General features: G+C 45.8%; 1 protein-coding gene across 2 annotated transcripts; it reads left to right on the forward strand.

The window, feature by feature from the left end:
• Positions 1-1,775: 1,775 nt before the first annotated feature.
• agtrap (angiotensin II receptor-associated protein) lies at positions 1,776-8,280 on the forward strand. 2 transcript variants are annotated; one of them, XM_067240131.1, is made up of 5 exons: positions 1,776-1,879; positions 2,297-2,331; positions 2,748-2,856; positions 3,097-3,307; positions 7,629-8,280. In XM_067240131.1, the coding sequence occupies exons 1-5, from the start codon at positions 1,853-1,855 to the stop codon at positions 7,754-7,756; spliced, it is 510 nt and encodes a 169-aa protein (XP_067096232.1). In that variant the 5' UTR covers positions 1,776-1,852; the 3' UTR covers positions 7,757-8,280. The 2 variants fall into 2 exon arrangements, with proteins under 2 accessions (XP_067096232.1, XP_067096240.1); XM_067240139.1 differs by lacking the exon at positions 7,629-8,280 and adding an exon at positions 5,107-5,314.
• Positions 8,281-25,711: the final 17,431 nt, after the last annotated feature.

Consider the following 25,711-nt stretch of genomic DNA (forward strand, 5'->3'; position numbering starts at 1 on the left):
GGTTGCAGGTGTGTGTCTGTGTGTTTGTGCATTGTACCTGTATGTTTTGGTGTTCATGTGTGTGGTTGCAGGTGGGCTACAGCAAAGCAGTGTGTGTGTGTGATCTGTCAATCACTCATGGGGTCAACATTGGTTATTAGACCAATTCATTGGTCTTTACAACTACATTAGCTTCCCCTGTGATGGATTTCCCTCCCATGTGACCAGAAAAGTACACCACTGAATGACGTAATGCATCCATCAGTCCCTCCCTCTCCCATCCCGAGGAGGGAATGACGGATGGTCGTATTACTTCATCGGTGGTGTACTGCCCTCCCTCTTATTTCCCCATACTCGCTGATCAATCAAGGATGATGATTATACAGAGAGAAACAAAGACTGACAAAGCTAGAGATATACTTGCTTAACACCCTTTGCAAGATGCTAACCATATATCAGTGGCGACTGACAAAATACCCACTCTCCATACCCACTCGGACATCACACTGCGAGGTGTGATGTCCGAGGCAGCTCCTGTCACAGAGGTCAAAGTTCACTGTGAGGTCAACGCTACCACCTGCTGTGTGAGCCAGGGGGCCATCTGCCCTTGTCAGACGGTTTGTACACAGCTGGGGAAGACAGACCACAGAAACAAAAGAGTCGGTGGGGGCTCGGTGTCTACATCACCAGCAGTTAGCTGCCTCTACATCATGATAGGTTAGGAGTATTGTTGCGTTTGAAATTGAGATTTCAAACAGCCGTGACGGTGACAAACCAACTGAACAAACGCATATAAGGACGCACGTATACACCCGTACCGTACGCACACGCACGCACACACACACAAACAAATACTGTGAGTGTGCAAGGTGGTACAAACCTAACAAAGACTGGTTTCATGTCTGCTTCACGGTTTCAGTCTCATGAGGAACATGACAAATAGCCCAGAATGAAAACGGCTAATGAAAATTCCAGCGAGCTTCATTTGCGGTTGTCTAAAGTGGAAGTATACATACCGCTCACGCATGTAGCCGATCCGTCCAAGATATTAACTAGGCCTACGAGGTCTGTTTTATTATGGCCGCCTTTGTACGAAATTATACAATATGTAACGGGAATACGTCAGCTTGTAAAGTGAGGATTCTAGAGTAAATCCCACCACAGCCATACCGCAGACACCTGATTGTAATAGGATGTCTTTCTGGCTTTCACAATAAACATCTAGGATGTATTTGTCGACACCCCACTTAAGTGTTTCATGATAATTATCCTTTCTCAGTTATTTCGCAACATTTGCCGCTTTTTTTTTATGTGGTCCATCAACTGTCCTTTTTTCTTAAATCACATAGGCCGAGTATAGCTTAACAGAATACAATATTTTCTTTTTTTCAAGGGAAACACACAGACTTCATAAACCTCGAATAGAACAAAGATATTTCATAATGTATTTTATCAAGTTTAAATACATCCTCTTTTTAACAGAAGTAATATTGATTGGGGATTTAAAGCGCATCGGATTGTGTATACCTTCCTTGGCTCGCATCATGTTGAAGAAACCTAACATTCCAAATCGTCCACGGTGAAGCGACTATGGAAATTGAAACAGTGAAAAGGACGACTGGGACTCGAGTTAGGGATGCTCATGCTCCATGTCATGCTTTCATGTGGTTTCCTGAAACATAAAATGAGAGAGGGGGGTGGTGGGCATCATCACGTGGAGGCAGTCAGGCTGTTGTCACATGGGTTGTGTTTTCTGTCCGATTAGAGGGAGGGGTTGAGACTTTAGTTAAAGAGAAGTTTGAAAGTTATGTGTTGTCTTCCGTAACTTGGATAACTGAAGAGGACTGAAATTGATCTTCGTTGGTCTGAAACCATGGAGATTCCTGCCATAAATCTTAAGGTAAACTTTTCTTATTTGACATCACAGTAAAGTAACAGAGGATCAGTTGCTTAAGTTTAGGCTGATTAATTAACGATGCTTTTATTGTTACTGTAACTGACGCGTTGACAGTAGTTAAATTGTAACGGTACAGTATAGCTACTGTATGGACAAAAACGCTTTGTCATACTACAAAGATGTTAAGTAACAAGTGTCATATTCTATTTATATCCGATGACTTGCAAACCTAATACACATGACACACACTGAACCTTCATAATCAAATACTAATCATCAATAGATGGTATTCAAAATATTTTCGGATATTTAGGTCACTGTGACTCCGCTAGGGGGGTGCCGCACATTCTATCTCATTGAGCATGTAAAGTATGGAGCGGGTGAAGACGTTGGGTGACGTTCCTGTCTCTCTCTTCTCAGGCCATAGTACTGGTGCATTGGATCCTGACAATCTGGTAAGTAAAGAAGGGGTGACTCCACCCAGGGCTTTTCACACACCTGAGGAATTTCTCTTATTGCCCTCTCCAGTTGTGAAGAGTTGTCAGCAGAGCAGGAGTCTGTTTCATTTGAAGTTGAGACGTAAAAAAGAAAGAAAGAAAAAGAAACACCTATAGGCTACAACCACTTGGAAAACTCAGTGAAGAACAAAAAAACTCAGTGAAGATGAACTGGAACCATGGTTGAATACTTTGTTAAAATAAACACTTTGTGCGTCTGTGTCTGTATGTGTCACTGTGTGTATGCGTGTGTGTTTGTGTTGATGGAAATGTGTGTGTGTCTGTGTCTGTACGTGTAACTGTGTGTGTACGTGTGTGTGTGTGTTGATGGATATGTGTGTGTGTCGATGGATACGTGTGTGTGTGTTCTTCAGGGGCTGTATGGCGTGGCTGCCCCCCTCTTATGCTTGGGGTAACTTCAGTGTTCTGGCTGTTGGGGTGTGGGCCATAGCCCAGCGGGACTCCATCGATGCTGTGCTCATGGTGAGTTCTCTCCTCAATTCTCTCCTCAATACCAGCTCTACATCCACTGATGTACTAGCCTAGCATTTTGATTACAAATAGGAACCATGATTCCTGAACTTCACCATTTCTTCATTCCACATCAGCTTAACCCTTTGAGGAAATATGGCTTCATGCATAGCCTCAAGAGACAGGATGTTTAGAACCAGTAGCAGGGCTGTGTAGTATCTGTCATCCCCCTCTGGGCCTGTCGTCCTCCAGTTCCTCATCGGGATGACGGCGACGTTACTGACGGACATCGTCCACTTCGGGATCTACTACCAGCTGACCGAGGGGCTGTCGGACAGGAACCGGGACACGTTCCGCTTCAGTGCCGGCATGGCCATCCTCAGCCTGCTGCTGAAGCCCATCTCCTGCTTCTTCGTCTACCAGATGTACCGGGAGCGCGGCGGAGACTACAACGTCAACTTCGGTGAGTAGTGCAGGCCGGGAGCCAGGAGGGAGGAGGTGGCAAGAGAATCACACTGTCTGACTCTGCCAATACAAGGCACTTTGTAAGGGGGCGTTTTTTAAGGACTATTTATATTATCATTCATAGAAACACACGGTTCATGTGTTTATTTAGCAGGGGTTTTGATCCAAAGTTGCATACATACCGAACCTGCGACCTCTTAAACTGCAGTCAAATGCTCGACCACTATGCACGTACCTGTACTAAACACATGTAGTTTACCGGGTAGTGGGGAAAGATGTTCTCTAGTAGGGTCCATCCCTAATCTACCATGACTAAAGCTGACTACATGGTGTCACTATGAGATGCATGAGCTATTGAAACATGCCACTGTGGTGACTCTCCAGGGAGAGATTGTTCTCTCTGTGATCCAGAATGTTGGTTTATGCAGTCTGTACCTGATGATGTGACTGTGGAATGCTGGCAGGACGCCTGGCTCTGTGTGTGTCTGTGTGTGTGTGTGTGGGTGTGTGTGTGTGTGTGTGTGTGTGTAAAACCATGATCAGATCAAACCACACAAGCTAATAGAGTTACAGTGAGTCACAAGACCAATGCGCCTGATACAGTCTAGTTAACCAGGCAAAACTTCATATTCTGCTTATCAATCAACTTGGACGGGGATATTTAGTTTAGAACATGTGGGAAGCTGTCTATCCCTGTAGAGACTCAGGTACTTCCTGTAGCTCTGTAGAGACTCAGTGTATTCTTTAATTGGCAGATGGGAATCAAGTGTGTGATACTGAGATTAGCACTACGGTGTGGCCTGATTCAGACCTGAGGTATATCTCTAAACTCCATTTTGGTTGTAGAACGAGGCTTACTGTCTTGACACCATCCTGTGGTACAAGACACAAGGATACCACATTACCAAATTCTTTCATAACCTGTGCATTTATTTATATAAACCTTCATCCACTTGAGCCAATGTATCAAGTCATCAGAGCCACAAAGGGATGTCTTGGCACATGCACGTGTTTGGTAAAGTTGTTTGTTAAGTTGGAACAAGAAATATAGGAACCCTATGTGGCTCATTCCTAATGTTTGAGATGATGTGAGTGATAGAGAGCAGGGCTCCCGTAGGTATGCCACAGGAGGCAAAGTTGTTGATGAGGGTTTTGTGTTTGAGGCTTGGTTTTGTGATGGCTGTCTGATTGCAAGCCACTGGGAGGTCCTTTGAAGTCGGCATGGCGCTGTTGTACATGCACACAAACAAACACACACACGATGTACAAAACACGCACACACTGTTGGTGCAGAATTAACAGGCGTCAAATGTGTTTTTGTTTTGTTTGGTGGTTCATGAACTTGAGTGTTCAAGTCTGACATGCAGTAAATGAAGTGGGAAGAATTATAACCATGCCATGCATCTCCTGCCAGTTTGCTTTAGTGCACATGCTACATGATCAGAGTTCATTTTAAACTACATTGCATCGTCACTAAACATTCAATTGGCTCGAACATCATTATTAGAATAATTTGATTTTGTGTGTACTGCAATTTCAAAATGTCACTATTCTCACCTTTTCACCAGCCTTTCCTGTCTTCCAAACTGTGATTGTGAAGTCCCTGACCTGTGATTACTGTCTAAACCCTTTTTTGTGTATGTGCATAGTCATCTCCGTTCTGTGTTGTCTATTATGGAGTTTGACCTTATTTGTCTGTCCTGTCCTGTCCTCTCTTGTCATCTCCCCTCCTCTCCTCCCCTGCCCACTCTTCCTTTCTGCCCTCCCCTCCTCTCCTTCCCTCTCCTCTCCTCCCAGATCTAGAGACCTCCGTGGATAGTCGGTGCACCTCAGACAGTACTGACAGTGCTTGTATCGGCCGGCGTTACTGAGCAATCCACAGCTCTTCATCTTTCCCTCCTCCGATCACCCTCTCATCCCCTCCTCCTGTCACCCCCTTTCCCCAACCCCCCCCCCCCCCCCCCCAACACGCAGGATGTTAAAGGGAACCGAAATATACCTCGCAATCAAGTCGCCGTTCTGTATTCATGTCTGTTGTGTCTTGTTGTGTCTGCTTCTTTCACCAATCTTCATTGGACTCAAGTGTGTGTTTCCAGTCCCGTTTTCAGGTCCTCATCTCCTCTCTTCTTCTTCCCCTGTTGATGTTTGTCATCCCTCATCTGCTCCTCCACACTCTCATCCTCCTGCTGCCAAGTACACCACGCAAAAAGTGTTTGAGCGCCACTGTCACCGTGTTTGTGACGATCGTTTATGATTATCCGTGAGTGTGTTTATGTGTGTGTTTGTGTGTGTTTGTGTGTGTGTTGCCTGCTCGACTCCTCTCCAGACACCTCATTAGTGTGTCTTAGTCTCAAGTTGTTTTTTCTCGTCCACTTTTCTAAACCATAGGTGGACTGCTTCTCTGGTAAATCATGTTGTTGGACACATACTGTAGCCAATCCTGTTGTGCATATTGACTGCATAGGATCACAAAGGTTATGCCCTAAGTTACAACTGTACAGTATGATGACTTAACTGTGTACTCTAATATACAGTAGACGTGTTTAAGAATAATTTATATAGAGCATTTTTTGTAAGTTATATTTTTAATAAACATCATTCAAAGGGCTTGAAATGCAGTGTTTGTGTTCGACTTGCTTGTGATGAAAATACATTATGACCAAGAGGGTTTTCTGTTAGTCCGAGGAGGAACCCTAAAGATCTCAGTCTGGTGTGTGCTCACAGTCTGTGTTCACTGTTTACAACAGTAATGTTATGTTTTTTTACTAACATCAACCACTGTCATGTGTTGTGTTGTACTAACATTAACTACTGTAATGTTATGTGTTTTATTAACATCAACCACCATAATGTGTTGTGTTATACATCACCTGAGTTTACTACTGTCCTCGTTATGGGAATGTGAAACCAGTCGGTAGCATAGACAGGGTAAGCAGGGTAAGACAGGGTGAGCACATGCATACCGGAGCAAGATCCTCAGTATTCTGGCCATGCACAGGACTGGGATGGGGAGAAGCTGCTTGGTATTCTCTAGCACTGTCCCAAGGTCCTCTATAGCCTGCCCAATGGGCTTACAGAATGCCAGCGAAATATGGCTTCCATAAAATTGTTTTCTATACTAATAACGTTTGTGTGAGTTGTTGAATGAGGTGATTTATCCATGAGCTTCCAGCCCAAGCTCAAACAGGCTTTGACAGACTCCACACAAAGACACGCTTTTTCATAGACAGCCTAGGAGTCTCCTCCACAGACAGACAGACAGACAGACAGACAGACAGACAGACAGACAGACAGACAGACAGACAGACAGACAGACAGACAGACAGACAGACAGACAGACAGACAGACAGACAGACAGACAGACTCCTCCACAGGCAGACAGACACTCCTCCACAGGCAGACAGACACTCCTCCACAGACAGACACAGACACTCCCCCACAGGCAGACAGACAGACAGACTCCTCCACAGCAGACAGACACTCCTCCACAGACAGACAGAGAGACAGACAGACACAGACTGTCCTCTGCAGACAGACAGATACACAGACTCTCCTCCACAGGCAGACAGACAGACAGACACACAGACTGTCCTCTGCAGACAGAGAGATACACAGACTCTCCTCCACAGACAGACTCCTTCTCCTTTCCACAGACAGACAGAATGAGTCTTAACAGGTCCTGTCTCCATTGAGTAGATGCAAGGGCAGAAAAGACACACACAGATCTGTTCTTTTACAGCAGGTTTCTGGTGCATGATTATCTGCTGCACTTACTACAGCATTTGCACTTCTGTACTTCGCTTTGGATAAAAGCGTCTGCTAAATCAATAAATGTGAAGTGGTCTGTGTATTGCTGCTCAGTCTACACAAACACTGATCACTGGCTCATCTGTTCCTGGTAATGTAGGATGAATACTGATATTTGCTTTGTGAAGAAACACAAGGCAGATTTTGAGGCAAATCCATAGAAGATGTATTTATGCTACATGGTGGTAAACACTATTCATTATCTATTTTTTACTCAGTTCATTCATTCAAAAAACTGATTAAAAAGAAACGTTTTGGTTGATACAAAACCACCACAGTGAGAGCAATTTGAAGGCACAGATTGTTGTTTTGATGAGGCTAGCCTGAAGTAGTTTGTTCTCTACAAAACAGTGTTTGAGTTAACTTTGAAAATTCTGTAACTCTTGTTGACAATGTCAGCTTGCCTTTCGTGCTTGTCCAAGGCTGCTGAGCCCATGAGTGCTGTTCTTCTTCTGTAGCATCTGTCAGTCTTTTGCTCAGCATTGAGACTACTGTGGTGTGTTTGTGTCCAGGCTTCCCCATTATGTCCCGGAACAGAGAGGCCTACCAGTCCATCGACCAGCAGGACCAGTCCTCCAGCCCCGCTAACCCCTTCAACCAGGCCCAGGACAGCAAACCAAGCGCGGTCCGCTCCTACTGAGGCCTGCTGGAGGAGCCACCCTGGCCCTCCTGTCCATTGCATGCTTGGTGTCGTTATTGTTGTCCTTGTTTGTCAACAATGTTTTGATTTGTTGAGCTGTATGAGTTTTATTGTCCTGATATGAGCAGAATCTTTGATAAGAATGACCATGTTTTTTATTTTTTATTATATCTATGTCATTTTGGTGGGATTTCATGAACCATCTTTTATTATTGTCCCTGTGTGTGTTCTATGAGTTGCTACATAGACGCTATATCTACATCAAGTATAATTGTATTTATATTGCCCTTGTTACAAGCAATGTCTCAGAGGACTTCACATATGCCCATAGACCTGCACCTAAACCAACCAAGTGATGTAGAAAGGGCCAGCTCGTAGGGTGCTACATCACCTACAGCACGTCCTCAAACACCTTCCAAGCTTAACATTACTTGATGGTCTGGTGGAAGTCACACTAGGAAACATTTGTTGCGTACTGTAAGAATGTCCTGACAACTTCTGCCTCAAATTGACTTGTTTGAATGTCCTAGGCAACATTATTTATTGAATTTGATTGAACACATTTAACAAGTGAACTTATTTTTGCTTTTTCATCTGTGTCTAACCTCAAAATTGTCTTTTTACCCACATATTGAACCCACTTCATCAGTCCAGTCTGATTCCAAAACTTGAGGAACTGCTGTTCCCATCAACTACGGTATCAAATCTGGTAGAAAATATACATTATATGAAAAAATCATTTTGAAGTACTTTAAGTTGGTTTTTGAATTGCACTGCTAAAAGGCTTTTAGGTACTATTGAGGGATAGTGAATGTGAATGTATACAACAGGCCTATCGTCAGTGTCAGGAACAGTGATTTGTAGTCATCAGTGGGTTTTAGGTAGTGAGTAATCAGTTGCTTGTGACATTGTTGTGTAATGAGGCCATCTGACAGTGGATGGCCTTGTGTTTGTCCAAGTTCTCCTAAGTTCTCGTTTTTCACACAGCTGATGACTCCGTTATTGCAGCCTTACGGTCGATGGTGTCTCTTGTCCAGTTCTTGCTAAACAAATGATTAACCCTTGAGTCTACTGCCTGTTTCATGTGATGTTTCAAATATTGGCTTTCTCCTTCTTTACGTCTTTCCAACAACACTAAACCTCAACATACCTCTGCACCAACTGTTGTGGTCATCTTAATGAAACAACACAACTTATTCATCTTGTTGACTAAATATGAAATCATTTTTAATTCACACCGTTTTTTGTTAATGCTCTAAAGTTTATCTGGTATCTTTAGATGGTACAAGTAGTGTAGTGGTGTCTGTTGAAATATGTACACAATCAAATAGTAAATCATGTTAAATTATATAGCGGTGGTTCAGAAGGTGTGTGTCCATGAATGAAGGTGTGGATATTTCCTTTGTGCCTCATTTTACTATCGACTGCAACCCTGGATGTTACTGTGTCTGTTACAAACCTTTCATACACCTGCCATTAACAGTTTCTGTGTTTGGAGAATCTTTTGACTGAATTGTGAGTGCTTCCAGACATGACAGAGTCTTCCTATAGGAGATGTTGTACATGTCGTTCTCCTTTTTTGTCTGTGGTGATGTGTCGATTTTTGATTTGTGTCTCCAATGCTTTTTTATTTGGATTTGGGATTTTTGTCTCACTGATTCCATCGGAACTCTCTGTCTCTGTGTCAGTAGTGTCAGTACCTAGTGTTACCAGATGGTACCGTGCCCCCGGATGTAAACACACTTCCATTTCCAGGTTCTACATTTGGACTGTGAGGTATTTAAAAAAGCACAATAAGGTTATGATTAAAAAATCACCAACAATGTTGTCTCCTGTCTGTGTCCCCAGATTGGAATGTATAAAGTGGATTTTACCCTAGAGAAGGACAGTTGATTTCATGATAAAGGGTTTTAATCTAGAGCTACACTTTCACAACCAGTTCACTGTATCATTATGTATGTTACTTAGTTTGTATCCTGCCTTACTCTTCTCTACATACCTGTCTTCTCGATATTTCTATTAACCTTGAACCAGTCTTGCCTCAATCTCAGTCTTGCTATCCCTCTTTCTCACTCTCTCTCCCGCTCTCTCTTTCCCTCTCTCTCCCTCGCTCTCTCTCTCCCTCGCTCTCTTTCTCGTCTCGTTTATCAGTTCAAAGCAGACAAGCCACTCATCCTGTCCTCCCTGACATCCTCCCTTCAAGCACTTCTCTAAACATTGCCGGAACGTCGTTTTTCCTAGCTTGCTATCCAGCGTGTGTTAGCTCTGGGGTAGGTCACTTAAGTACACTTAATCCTGAAAAGGAACCTTACATCTAGTACATTGGATGAAAGGTTGGTACAAAAAAAGAAGGTTTGCGACTGTAAGTGGACCTATAATGCTTGAATCAGTAATGCTGTCAATATGAATGTTGGAAAGTTTGAACGGCCTTGTTTCACACTGAAAACCTAATGAGGCAAATTATAATTCATGGACTTTCCCCACCCAGTTTCACAGTAAAAACAGCGTCTCAATCCACCATGCCGAGGCAAAATCGCTTTAGCAAACTCAGGAAACCCTAAACCTCAGGGCTGGGTGCTTCTATGATGAGAGTGAGATACACCACTGTGTTAGTTCTACTTAAACTGCTTTTATCTCCTCAGGTGGGCTCTGCAGTGGAGACAGGTTCTGGTGGCGAGAAGACCAGCGATAAAAACCTTTGTTTTGATTTATTCTATTCATGCATGGAAGTGCTTTGTTATCTCTTTGACCCACATGAATCACAAACATCTTCTTGCTCTTTTTTCTTCTTTCTTACCTCCTTCCTCTTCCTCTTTCTTTCTCTATCTCAGTCTATCTATTTTTCTCACACAATTGCTTTCCATATTTCTTTCCCTCTTCCTCTTGTGAGAGCATCTGGGTGAGGTCTTAATTAAGGAGTAACCGGTCTGTTAATGATTCATTCCTGCTGAGCTCCAACAGAGCGAGGGAGGCCAACGTCCTGGAGGAGGAGGAGATGGAGAGGGGGAAAGGAAGAGGAGGAGAGGAGAAGGAGGAGAGGAGGGGGTTGGCAGCCCAACGAGCTGTTGATTAATAAGGGGGGTGCTGGGCTGCATCTCTGGAGTCCCTGCATGTACAGACACACACACAAACATGCACACACATATCTGGTACCTCAGAGTCAAGGACAGACTCGCTGCCTTTGTTATTTTGTGCAATAAACAGAGTTCAATTTGTCCGATCCCTCAGGGCGTTGGCAGAGATCCTGGGGGCAGTGTTTGTTTGGAGGGACGTCCCTGTCCGTAAGACGGTGGATGTTCTGCTCGCTGAGAAACCTCATCAGTATGACACGCACCACATGCCACAAAATACCCTTTGCGCTGGAAGATAGAGTGGCTTCTATCAGGATTTGGTGTCAATATGACTGTACATCACATGGAACAGGGGAAGATTAATATTGTGAGAGGATTCCACCTTTGTTACATGAATTCCTTGAATGTTTTTTTTATGATTTTTATTACGCCCACCACTCAATGAAGGTTGTGTGACATGTATTGATTGTATGGCCATGACACTGGGCATAAGTGTGACAAAGATGAGAGATGGCTTTTCCTTCAAGATCCAGAATCCCTTGGGAGGACTGCTTCGCCTTTTGACCTTTTTTACCTTGAGGCTGGTCCACCTGTCACTGTGGTGATAAGGGCAAAGAAATGTATTCTGTTCACCAATGGCTGAATACGTGAAAAGAAGCTGGGATCCCTCAGGAGCAGGAAGGGCACATTCCACACACCATAGTCCATCTTCCTAATACCATGTTCCATGTAGTATGTCCTTCATACCACGTTCCAGATACCATGTTCTACGTTCTATTTACCTTGTTCCACATACCATCATGGTGCATAGTCCGTTTTGAATATACTGTATTCCATCGCCCCGGTTGTGACCTGACTACTAATGTATCCTGCATCCTGAAAAAGCCTGTGTCCCAGTTCTCCATCCACATCCACCCCAAAGCTATCTCCAAATGAAACCTGCCCTAGTTCTCTCCCCTGTGGAGATCATGCCATAGGTTTGCTGTTAAATCTCTTGCTGCTTTGTCATTGGTAAAGGCTGCACACATAACTTTGCCCCAGCACTTGTCGTTCCGCATGTAAAGTTATTTAGAGCCAAGACTGACTCGTCCGTGAGAGAGCACAGAGGGAGAGGCTGTGCAGCGAGGTGGTGCAGTGAGGGGAGATGATATATGACCATAGGGATAAGTGTGTGTGTGTGTGTTTGCATATGTGTGTGCATGCATGTTGAGTCTGTGAAAAGGTTGATATATTTAAATGTGTGCTCATTCCATGTGTGTGTGTGTGTGTGTGTCTAGAGAACCTCTGCTGCAGCACAGTCATTCGTTACCTGCTGTCATAAATGTATTTTTAATGAGGCACCTAACCTCACTCCTCAGCAGTGAAGGACCTGTTCTAGAAGGCTCCATGACCCCAATATGTTCTGGGAAACAGAGTTAAACAGTCTCACTTCTGCTCATCTGATACTGAGGTAACCTTCACCTCCTGATCTCTCATTTGTTTCAGCCATTTGATTTGATTGGACTTTTTATTTAGACTTATTATTATAAATGGTTATACATTCCCGGATGGGATTCACAGGTCTTTACTAAACTGGTTTACAGAGGAGAGAGAGAAACAGAGCTAGCCAAACAGAGAAGCCATGATGAGCTGAGTAAGAACCTTCCACTAGCTACTGTAGAAATCAATAGTTCAAGTCTGCAGGCTGTAGATTACCAGCATTATTAGAGGGTGTGCTGGCACATACAGCAAAATGAAAACCCACGCTATAGCGATTCAGTTTATTGAAAATAAAATTCTCACGGGTGCTGAAATGCTTAATATGCAGAGGCTGAGCATGAAATAAGGGGGTGAGGGTGGGAAAGAGGGGGGGTTGGAGGAGGAGAGGGAAGACAGGTAGGTCCTGCTGATTTCCTGCATGGCAGAATACTTAAGAGCGCACTGCTGACACTTCACTAATGTTCTAGAGGTGGAGAGAGAGGGGGGTGGGGGAGAGGAGGAGGGGGTGTATTTCCTGAGGCTTGAGGGGTGGGGTGGGGGGGAGGAGGGGTGGGGATGGATGAGTAGCTATTGTAAGGTAGGGGAGGAAGATTGCCACTTCTTGCCACCGGAAGGTATTCCACTTATTATAAATAGTTCCTGAAACTAGTGGTTGATGACACTTAACAACACTTTTTTCTAAGCGTTAATCTTTAATCCAGTTCCGTCTTTAGATGAGTCCATGTCTGAGAGCTGGACCGGAAAGTAAGATGTGTGTTTTTTTTGTCCTGTGAATGTTTTAATTTCTGGCTATTCTGTTTGACAGAAATGGCCATTCCTAGTTCCAGTACCAGAGAGGGAGAGTGTCACATCCACTGCCCCCCCCCACCCAACAATAACCAGCTGGCACAGGGGGTGGGGGTTAAATTAAACAGCTGGGAGGGAGGAGGGTTTATAAAGGCATCTCGCTGTGGTTGGTTGATTCTAGGCTGTCCCACCGCCTTCTGGGCCAATGGCAGTTGTTGGTCTTTGGAGAGTCCTCCTCTGATTGGATGAAGAGGGAGTGGTTGCCAGTGTGAGGGCTGTGGTGTTCACTGTGCAACAACACCAGTTGGGTCAACAAGAGCACACTGCCTTTACAGATGCAACAATGTTTTCTGTGTGTCAGAGAGATGGAAAGGCTACCTGTCCTGTTTGTCTGTGGCCGTGCCGCTGTCCTCATAGACCTTCAGTGTGGTTTCTGATTGGTCACCATCACTCTCTGCAGTCTCCTGAAACCTGGACAAAGACATAGATTACCAGATCCATTCGATCCATAGATGTTGGTACTCATAGATTCTTTGTGACTCGTCACGTTCCTTTACTCAATAAACCGTCGGGCTTCGAAAATAGGACTTGTTCAAGGTTTGGCTTGTGTGAAGCTGGATTTGAAGACACGGTAAGGTGTCGTTGACGGACCTGGGTTCCAGACGCTCTCGGACTTTGGCGATGGAGAGGATGTAAGGAAGGATTTGGCGAGCGATGGTGGTCAGGTAGGTGTTCTCCTGCTTCAGCTGCTGCAGGGCGTCGAGCTGAGCTGGAAGGTTTCAAAACAAACACGAACATGAACCTGAAGAGACCTCAAAACCATACAGTTGGAAGTACTCACACTTAAACATGAGTTTTTGTTAGTTTCAAGACACTAGGTTGAGAATGAATATCCCTGTTCTTAAAAAAACATTGTTTAGGGCTTATGTTACCTTCATAGATCTCCTGCTCATTGATTGACTCCAGCACTGTCTCGCCCCACACCTAAGAGTGAAGACAACTAGATCTATAAATTGTAATCTGGGGTGTATCTGGGACATACAGCACTGTGCAAAAGTTTTTTTCTACGTGAATATTGTGTAAAACATTTATTGTTTTGTCTTCTGAATTTTTGCAACCTTGAGAAAAAGTTTTGGTATTCATTTCATTATCTCTCAAAGCATTTTTGCTTTACAGTTTCTTTTATTATTATCATCTGTAACTTTTGCACAGTACAGTGATATCTAGGACATATCACTACTGGTGTGGCAACCTTGCCCCATGTGGAAGAAGCTATGTGGGACCAGTCTATGATCCAGGTCCCGGGCTGTGCTGATGGCCTGTGGACCTGCTGATGGCCTGTGGACCTGCTGATGGCCTGTGGACCTGCTGATGGCCTGTGGACCTGCTGATGGCCTGTGGACCTGCTGATGGCCTGTGGACCTGCTGATGGCCTGTGGACCTGCTGATGGCCTGTAGACCTGCTGATGGCCTGTAGACCTGCTGATGGCCTGTAGACCTGCTGATGGCCTGTAGACCTGCTGATGGCCTGTAGACCTGCTGATGGCCTGTGGACTTGCCTGCAGGAACGTGTTCCTGGTGTTCTCCACGGTGGAGACCTGGGAGGAGATGATGCTGTCGATGTCTAGCGAGCGCTCCAGGATGGCCCCCATGGTGTCTGTGCTTATGACTGAGTGGTGCCTGGTCAGGTCTCTGTGCTGCTGCTGCACCTGGTCCTTCAGCCTCTGGATGTCTGCCTGAAGGATCTGGGGGTACATACACACACACACGCATACACACACACACACACACACATAAATATACGTGCACATGTGCACACACACACACAAGCATGCACCTACATCCATGCACACAGTCTCACATATGCACATACATGCACTTACACATACACACACACACACACACACACAAACACACCGTTCCAACCCCTTACAGACCTATAACCACCACCCTGCCATGGGATCCCACTACATTGCTCACCCTGTATGTGTTCTCATAGCTGCGGCAGTGCTGGGTGAAGGGAGTGTCGCCCCCCTGTGCCAGGAGGACCTTGGTGCAGATAGAGTGGTGGGAGGCGGGCCGGCGCCCCCCGGCCGAGCCCAGGGGCATGTACCCGAGGGGCGGGGAGCGGCAGGGGCGTGGAGAGGGGTGACTGGAAGCTGGAGGAGATGGAGACCCAAAGGTTGTCCAGCCTTTGCCATGCCAACAATATGTGTTTCTGATAGCAGCACCGTCACCAGCATCTAAGCCACACTGTGGTGTTTACTGGGAAGTATCTACTGGTGGGTGTTATGCTGATGTAAAGGTATGTAGAGGTGTGATGTGAAGGGTGTCACGTGTATACATTTCCATTCCCTTTTTCCAATAGAAGAGGATGACAAAAAAGGGGTATAAACATAATTATGAATTCATGACGTTATCTCTGATGCTAACGGGAAAAGGGAGGGGTGGAGATGTGGAGGGATTGAGGTAGATAAGTAGGTATTAGTTTGGGCACTGAGACAAACTGCATTGGGAGTTGAGGGAGCAGAACACACATTATATGTGGCACAAGCACACAGTACGTTCTATCATGTGATGGCCTTTCAAAATGGAACTTAAAGTGGAGTTAGCATCAGTGAGACTAATTGTTAGTGATTAATTTAGTGAGTGGAAACCCTCAGAGTGACTGGTCAGTTTTATTGCTGTCCACAGGTCATTGTGCTTAGCAAATTCTCCTTACAGCTAGGGTTTCACAGAGCCATAACTCCATGCAGGCTATTCAGAGAATGGCTTTCCAGTAAGTATGTTTACAATTGGCCATGCAAACCATTTGTCTGAAAAGACAGGCAGACAATAAAGAAAACCGTTCCAACTGCTTTATGCATCAATAACTGTTATCCACCATCCTCCTCCTTTGTGCTATCGCATCTATCTCCAGTTCGAGCTGTTGTTAGAATGCATCTCCAGAAAACAACTAGAGCTGTTGTTAGAATGCATCTCCAGAACACAACTAGAGCTGTTGTTAGAATGCATCTCCAGAACACAACTAGAGCTGTTGTTAGAATGCATCTCCAGAACACAACTAGAGCTGTTGTTAGAATGCATCTCCAGAACACAACTAGAGCTGTTGTTAGAATGCATCTCCAGAACACAACTAGAGCTGTTGTTAGAATGCATCTCCAGAACACAACTAGAGCTGTTGTTAGAATGCATCTCCAGAACACAACTAGAGCTGTTGTTAGAATGCATCTCCAGAACACAACTAGAGCTGTTGTTAGAATGCATCTCCAGAACACAACTAGAGCTGTTGTTAGAATGCATCTCCACAACTAGAGGAGAAATGCAGTTTTACCTGGGGCTCTGGGAGGCTCCTGGTCACTTCTTATTAGTCACTCTTGGTTACTCCCGGTTACCCCTGGTTACTCCTCGTTACTTCTGGTCACTCTCTGTTACCCTTGGTTACTCCTGGTTTCTCCTGGTAACCCCTAGTGACTCCTGGTTACACCTGGTAACTCTCGGTTATCCCTGGTTACTCCTAGTTGCCCCTGGTTACCGCTTGTTACTCCTGGTTACCCCTGGTTATGCCCGGTTTCTGGGCAGACGCACTCTCAGCAGCTACAGTGAGTGGTCCTGCTGTCTGGGGAGGGAGTCCCCCGCTCGCTCATGTCGAGTCCTCTTCCAGATCACTTTTCCTGCCCCAACAATCACACCCATTTAACACATCCACACATGCAGTGACATCAGCGGCATGGAAAAAAACGTGCCCGAGTGCCTGTCCACCAGATGGATCCTGGAGAGTTCTGTGAAATTCTGATAAAAATAGTTTTGGTCTGCCTGCCTGCCTGCCGCCCGTCCTTGCCCATTAAGCATCCTACACCAGATGAGGGTTGCTGATTGGAGGGCAGGCCTGTCAGTTACAGCAGGGGGTGGATGGGGGGTTACGGACTTGTGAACAGTTGGGAGTGATTGATGTGGAAAATTAGTCGAGAGAACGTGCGTCAGTTGTGTCCAAGGCAGGAGACAGAGAGTATGGGAGAACATGCCGGAACACTCTGCTCTGGGATGCTTTGAAAGCTCCAACTACACTAAGTGGTTTGAGGGGATAATGCTAACCGTGAAAACTGCCTGGCAACATAAGCTGTGGCTTTCCAGGTTTGCAAACAACGTTGAACTAAGAGTGATGACAGGCAACATGAAAAGGAAACTCTGTTCTGGATTCCAAGCCAATAGAGTGAAGGCTTCAATGTGTGTGCCACCCTGCTCTGCACCACTGGGGGGTGGTGGGAGGGGGTGTTAGCAGGGGCACAGGGGCGTACAGAGCCTCCCAGACACCACGGGTCCAGACACCAGGGTGACACACAGACCAGAGAGCTCCTTCCTAGAAACCTGGCTTTGCAGGACTGCACACCCTCCCTCCCTCCCTCCCTCCCTTTCTCTCTCTCTCTCTCTCTCTCTCTCTCTCCCTTTCTCTCTTTCTCTCTGTCTCTCTCTCTCTCCCTTCCTCTCCCTCCCTCTCTCCTTCTCTCTTTGACTCCCCCCCTCCCTCCATTCCTCCCTCTTGCTGTTTCTTTCTCTTTAACAGCCACCCTCCCTTCCTCCTTCTCCCCCTCCCCCTCTCCCTCCCTGTCTATTTCCCTCCCTCCCTCCGTTTGTTATCACCCGGTTCCCTGGAACAGGAAGATCATGCACTGGAGCTGGCGATGAGTGGTGGATGTGGGGTGGCTGGAGGTGGGTGTGTATGTGTGCGCCTGTTTGGCCCTGTTAATCAGACCAAGGTGAGTTACATAAACCCTCCTATGGGCCTTCGCTCTGCTCACAGCCTGACAGACAAACAGAATAACCGACATGCTGGGGCTCAGTGTGGCACCTCCCTACCCTCACACCAGCTGTGCCCACATCCCACCACGGGCTCCCTACCTCAGCTCTGCCAGCGCTGTCAAGCTGGTCAAATTGCCAGCCTCAGGAAGGGAGAGAACCCCACAACTCCTCCACGATACTCGGATGGGGAGCGGGGCTGGGTTAACCTGCAACCGGGGGACTTGACGTACTGGAGCCATCACTTCCTGTAGTGGAGATTTGTGACGGGTTGCCACGCTGGTCATACTGGTAACGGAAACAGGCCAGCGCTATTCGAGGAGGAGGAGGTTTGTGGCGGGCGAACTCGCTCCGGTAGTGTGTATTGATCTGGGGTGCAGAGGTAGAGGTCACAGGTCACGCTTTCACTGGGGGGCACAGAGAGAGGTCACAGGTTAAAGGGTAAAGGGTACCTCCGTCTGAGGTAGAGAGAGAGGTTGTGGTTTGCAGTGTGGTCTGGCTCTGTACTGCCAAGTACTCTCTTGTGGTTTGCAGTAAGTCCAGTCTGATATCAGGCCTTAATTAGTAACCCAGCGACGAGAACATGTCCAGAGGGGGCGTTAAATAGCCATGTCTTGTAAAGTAGTAAGGTAGGTCGGGACTTTATTGATCACTCTGGGGAAGTTGAGGAACTAACAACCGAGAACAAATGTTAGGGAGCTTCTCCAACAGTAAATACACCATTAAATACACAGTAACAGACATCAGTACAGACACTAGTATATACACCAGTACAGACACCAGTACAGTAGACAGGTGATATCAGCACTAGACAGGTGTTGTTCAGAGGGACTGTGTTGTGTGTTTGCTCCTGGAAACACCTCCATGCTGCTCTCTCTCTGACCTGCAGTGTTGGCAGGAGAACAGCCAGCTAACTCAGCTGCTCCTTCTACTTGCACTGACTGAGAACACACACACACGCTCACACATGCACACACGCAAACACAGATAAACTGAAACAACCATTTATCTTTTCCATGAACTGTCCAAGCAGTATCCCATTTTCCTTGTTTTCTAAGTCTAACCCTTATCTATTTGTCGCCTTCTATTATAAACACATACATCCTAACACCAAGACACAGTGTCGAACACACAGTCTCTGCCTGACATAAATAGCCTTGAATTCCCTTCCAGGAATCCAGCCCCGAGTTAGCTTCCAGGCAGAGTGGGTGAGAGAGATGAAGGACTAAGGACAGAAAAATCTCATTAAAGAAGGCCATACTGTAGAATGAAACCCAATACACTCTCTCCTCATGCACATGTCCGGGCACACACCCTACCTCACACACAATACACACACTCACTATCTCACACACAACACACACACACACTGCCTCACACACGCACTGCCTCACACACACACACACACACACACACACACACACACACCACCCACACTCTGCCTCACACACTACCTCACACACACTGCCTGCCACACCACACACACAATGCCACACACAAACTGTCTCACACACACATCCCCTAGTGGCAGGACTGTGTCCCCTGCCTTCCCTGCTCTGCTGGAGCAGTGGCTGTAATGGACTGTCACCAGAGTGTAAAGATCATTACCTCCAGGATGGCTACGCACTCAACGAACCCGGACTGTGTGCATGCATGCGTACTGTACGCGTGTATGTGTCTGTGTATACACGCGCCAGTGTGCATGCGTAAGTGTGTGTGGGGACCAACTCTCACCGTTGCCACAGCTCAAGCTGCGGTCGTGGAGGAGCGTGCGTCGTTCCGGAGGAAGTGCTCTCTCTCGCTCTGTCAGGTGAACGTCATGCGTGTGACACGCATGACCTCAGGGGGCCTTCATAAACCTGTGCGTGTGCAGCGATAATTATTGGCCTGAGGACTGCCATGGCAACCGCGGTGTCCTCTCAACACACGTGGAGAGTTTCTGTAGGAATGTAGCCTTGAGAAACGTTCATACAGGCCATTCTGATCATTTATTTTCATCTTGACCTGTCAGGTCAAACAGAGCATGAGCTTGTGAAGCCAGGCTGGTATACCACACTAGTTGGAAACTGATTATCCAGACCAGAACCTGACAGTTCTCCAGGTTCTGGTGCTAGGAGGCATCAGTGGAGCTACTATGGTTTAACATTCTAGATTAGGACTTGGTTTAATCTGTTGGGGAAACTCAACTTGTACATAACATTTCAATGCAATCCCTACAACCACGTTTGACTCGTTTACTTTTTCAAAATGGCCGAGGGCGGGTTTTACCGCATCGAAATACGGATGTGAAAGTTGAGAAAAGCTCAATCCTTTCGTTCATACAAATGCACATGGCATATCAGAAAACAGATGTTTCACAATTCCTCCACAGTAGCCTATCAGTAACACAAGACTTTGGAGCAAGCCCACCCTGTGCCGACAGATCTGCAAAAATACACAAGTGTGAACCAAGAGTTGGTCCTGGATTGGCCGATACACAAGCATACTTTCACAGTCAACGCAAGAGAGACACCCAGTGGCGAACACGCATAACACCATCACCTAGAAGCTAATAATCACACAGTTAGAACAAATGACATTCATTTTACAACATCAATAACCCATCACTGATAAACTGAGGGAAAAAAAACATGGATTCCTTCTTGATGGGCTTGGTGAGAGGGAGTATGCTGTTACCTGCATGCTGCAGAGGAGACAGCAGATGGCAGTCTCCTGCTGGGCCACGTTGAGGCCCACCTCTCCTGTCGTGGCCTTCAGCAGGTGTAGAACCGCACAAGCAGACTTCTGTTAGCATCATGAGTTAGTACAGATGACCCTGACAGCACTTTCAGTTAAAACCAAGTAGAGATGGCACTGATAGCACTTCCTGTTAGAACAGTACAGATGACACTCACAGCACTACCTGTGGCCCTCTTTGGTGCGTTTGACCAGAGACACAATGTCTGATCCTATCCTGGTGTGTACAGTCCCTGCAAGTACAACACAGGGGATGGCTACATCTGATACAGTATTCCATTCCCCCAGAGTCCTGGAAGCACACACACACACAGATATAATCACACACACATAGGGACACACACTGAAAGACATACAGTGAGACACCACACCACATACAGCAAGTACACACGTATAAACACACCAAGATGCAAAACACACACACACACACAAAGACTTACACAACCATTATGCAGGGCTGTGTGCATCGTACCTGTTAACTGCTCTCCTGTCACAGTTGGCACAGGGAACAGTCTCCTCTGTGCCAGTCGAGTTGTCAACCAGGAACTGGAGCAGACGGTCCGCGGGAGGGGGGTGTTCACCCCCTTCACTACAGATGGGTGTTTGTCGCACACACAAACAAACACACACACACACACACAAACACACACATAAACGCAAAGAAGCACATACACACAGACACACACAAACACGCTTTCTCCCAGAAATACACTCCGACACACAAACGCAAACAGCAAGTCCGAAAAAGTTACCGACACAGTCAAGTCAGAGTGACAGGTACACCGTACATACGCATGGTGACACACAAGCACAGCGACAGACACCGAGACAGCGATAGACACAGAAAGTGCAGGGGTACTATATACTGTAGTCATAATGACTGTCTGACCGCATTCAAATGATGCTGCCCTCCCCTGACTCTCCAAGAGATGGCGCTCTGTCACATTCATTTCACCACTGAGGCTCCACACTAATACATTCATCACACCAAATAATTCTCTTTTATGGCAGGCTGCAGGCATGGCATCACGCTCATAAACTTATAATGTGAATTAATTTTAGAGTGTAACTGCTCACAAGCTGCCCAGTTATTTGCAGCCCTGACATTTAAACCCAGGCCACATTCGAAAGCATCATGACACACCAGTCCTACTTGTTTCATGTTTGGACATTGGGGTTTTAGAATCACAATACTAAAAAGGCTTTACATATACTGTGTATAGCAAAATCCAAAGTATAGATAAACCTAAACCAAAATGTAATTTTGCAGGAAAGTCTTCTAAGTTGTCCCGAGCCCTGTTGTCAGGATACAGAAGGCAGGGGACAGCTACCAGATGCTGCTGTCTTTATCATGTAACTCCATGATAGCCTGTCTTATTACTGTCCTCATGCTAACCACTCATAAGGGCCTGGTGCCAATTGCAAAGATACACACACACACGCGCACACACACGTTTGTTTTACTATCCTAGTGAGGACCAACAATTCATTCCCATTCAAAGGAGTGTTATCACTGTAATTATAACCCTAATTATAACCCTAAACCCCATAGTAATAGCACAGTTGTGGGGGCCAAGAATATGTCCCCACATGGGCATTCTTTTCTTAAATTGCTATCCTTATGGAGACTTCCTAGTCCCAACAAAGGCAGTTAAACAAGACCACATACACATTCAAACACACACACACATGTACACACATCTGCCCCCCCCGCTTCTCGTTTTCATAGCAACAGGGTCAATTGTGTTCCGCTAATAGCGAGGCAATGACTTCCTAGATGACATGACTGAGAGGGAGCATGGCAGTGGGCCCCCAGATAAATATAGCCATGAGCAGCAAGCCTGCGTGGGTCTGGTCCAGCCTGGGCACTGAGTCAGGCTGCAGGGAGACCAGCAGACTGGGGAGAGCCCACCGACTGATCTCCACTTGAAACACATCATACCAGCCAACTCATCTGGCCTGGACTACATCCGTGGCCCACCAGATTGATCTGCGTTCCATAGATGTGTATACTAAATAATGTATATTGATTATATGACAGTGTCTCAAAACTCCCTGAAAGTGTTTATACTGTACACTTGTAATGTTGTGGGGGGGGAAATATCTTAACTATTGTCTGTTTTGTATTTGGACTACAGAGAACTTGAATGTGCACAGTATGTTCTTCAGAATAAGAGCTCTTTCGAAGACAGATACCTGCCACTGTTTTTTGCTGTATGCTTGTTGTTTATAGAGAAGATCTTGGTCTCGGTTTACTCACCTGATTCCTGATGCTATCTTGCACAGTGCCACCAGAGGTTTATGGCTGGTTATCCAAGTGTTAGCTTGTAAGGTGGCACAATACTCACAGATGTATGTCCTGGGTCTGGGTAGACACAACCAGAGCAGGACCACACTGTCAGGCTGGCAGGGTCAGACTGGCAAAGACCCTTAGGACTGCTAAAGATCCGGGTCACACCACAACAAAGGGACACATTTAGCTACAGGCTTTGACAGGATCCCAACCACGGTTATGCATCCAGCCATGTACAAGATCAGTCAATACTACAAGGCTATTAGACTGGCATCTCCACCCTCAACATGGCATCATTGAGATCCCAACATGAATACATTGGCAGGGCATCCACAGAGTTCAAAACTGGCTGGGTGGTCTGAGTTCAGAACTGTCTGGAGCACTGGAAAAGACCTGCCTGGACTTAGATTAGGCTACATTTACTGAGTCATCTTTTTCCAGTTAAGCTCTCTCTCTCCTCCTGCCCAATGGGCCTTTGATCAGTGAGTTTATCCCAAAGGTCTTCAGGGTCCTAACCATGAGTCAATCTCCAGTAGGGGATGAATTGAGAAGGGCAGAACGAGGTGGAGTTTAATTGCTCCGAGCTGTGGTCTCGGCTGCCAAGAAGCCAGTGAAGACTTTCTTGTCATGTGACTGTGTGCTGGTTTTGAGCAGGAACCCAGTCAGCCTGGGACGACCTCACAGCTGTGGTAGATTATCAGGCTTCCCTACACACCAACGCAACATGCACCAACACACCACAACACACTTTGCATCTACACATCCCACCACATCACATTCTCCACCCCACCCTGACAAATCCCACTCCTACACTTCACATCTACATAGCTCTACCCCAACAGACCCAATCCATCAAACCCCACCTTGACATCCTCACCATCCTACCTCAATACACCCCAACACAAGCCATCCCAAAACAAATTCCACCCCAACACACCCCAATATAACTCCACCCCAACACACCACACCCCAACATAGCTCCACCCCAACACACAACATCCCTACATAGCTCCACAGGGCCCCTCATGAAGTAACCTGCCCAAGTCACTCAAAACCTCAGGTCATGCACTTCTTCAAAAGCAAATGCTTTCATGAATGGCACCAATGTATTAGACCAACAACCAAATAAAGTTGTATTCATCACTGTCTGTACAGTCTGAAGCACACAGCTAGACCTGAACTTGAAACCGACTGAAAATATTCCAAGTTACAAGTATTGTAACCCAAAACCAGTAACTTTAGCTCAAAGACCACATGTGGATAATGAAAACACAGCTTGTGAGAACACTGGCTCAATTCCACCTCTTACACTGGCTCAATTCCACCTCTTACACTGGCTCAATTCCACTCAGTTGCCCCCTGAGTCGGCCCTCTAGGACTTAGGAAGATGTGGTAGCAGTCCAGTAGACATGGGTGCTTGTACTGCTTATGGCACAGGTTGCAGGTTGCAGAAGGGAAGGGGGGAGCATTGGCACAGTTCAGGTTACACAGGTTATCAAGAGAAGAGAATACCTTCTGCCGTCTACATACATATATTCTGTTAGACGGTCTGATGTGTTCTCTTGACATGCAAACATACAGTATACGTAGACATGCCTTATAGACATACATTATAGACATACTAGTGGCCATAGAATATGTTTTTCACAAACAGTGGATGAACAGTGTATAAAACAGTGAACTGTAAATGATGAGTCCAAAAGGTGTTTCAATCTTTGATTCACATCAACTATGGATGTAGAAGCAGATTCTCCTCATGGAGTATATTCACCAGTGTTTGTTTACAAGTCTTTAGTACACTGTGCCTTCTAACTATTTGAGATATAACACAGACTTACCAAAGGATCTCTATTCAGCTTATATTTCTGGACACATTATAAGTGCTCAGGAGGGTGCTCAGGGTTGACATTTGAAAAAAGCATTGTCAATTGACTAACATTAATTCATCTAATGTTGCATTACTTCCACAGTACTTCTGTCTTTTGCTGTCTCAAACCCAACATGACCACGAAGCCCAAGCTGTGCAGCTGTGGCGGTAGACAGACTGGCTTTCTGTCTATGGACAACACGGACCATACTGTCTTACCTTTCACTGGGGCTGTCAGCTCTCCCTGCCTGGAATGGCTTCAATGGTGGCCCGCTGGCCCCCTAACGCCAGACAGCTGACTGGCCTGTGTGCACCCAAGCCCCCCTCACAGAAAGGAGAAGACAGTAGAGGAGCCAGCTGAGGTGGGAGACTTGGGGAGAGAGTGGGAAAGAGTGGGAAGGATAGAGAGCGTGCGGTAAGATAAATCTAAGGTGGCTGTGAGAGAAAGAAATAATGTGAAGGAGAGTGATGGAGGGGGAGGGAAAGGGAGAAAGATGGGTAGAGTCTGAGCAAAGGGAGAGAGGTAGAGAGAAGTGGTGGAGAAATATGTTCCCAAACACATAAAACCACTATCCAATAACAATACACAACCCATGTTAGGTTGGGTTTTATGTGGGCTAAAGCGTTTTAGTAAGCTTTCTACAGTAGAATTATAGACTGCACAAAGCAAGCGTTGACTACTGGTCATGTTGGCCAAACCATGACCCTATCAAAACAAACTCCCAATTGACATCAATATTATACTTAATCACTCAAGACTACATCACTAATAAATAACTTTTTTTGCATGCAGAATTTTTACATATTCTAATTATATTTAATATATCGTATAGATAACGAGTTTATTTTTGTTTTTAAAACGATGAAAAACGAAGCGTGTAAATCGGCTTCTTGGAGAGTTCAAAAATCTCAGAAGAGGGATAGGA

This window comes from Osmerus mordax, chromosome 1 (assembly GCF_038355195.1).
Source record: "Osmerus mordax isolate fOsmMor3 chromosome 1, fOsmMor3.pri, whole genome shotgun sequence".
NCBI classification, from domain to species: domain Eukaryota; kingdom Metazoa; phylum Chordata; class Actinopteri; order Osmeriformes; family Osmeridae; genus Osmerus; species Osmerus mordax.

Excerpts from the sequence above, each read along its gene's own strand:
- agtrap (XM_067240131.1), top strand. The coding sequence starts at position 1,853 with ATGGAGATTCCTGCCATAAATCTTAAG. Across the intron at positions 2,332-2,747 it reads CATTGGATCCTGACAATCTG|GGGCTGTATGGCGTGGCTGC; the intron begins GTAAGTAAAGAA and ends TGTGTTCTTCAG. Across the intron at positions 2,857-3,096 it reads CCATCGATGCTGTGCTCATG|TTCCTCATCGGGATGACGGC; the intron begins GTGAGTTCTCTC and ends GTCGTCCTCCAG.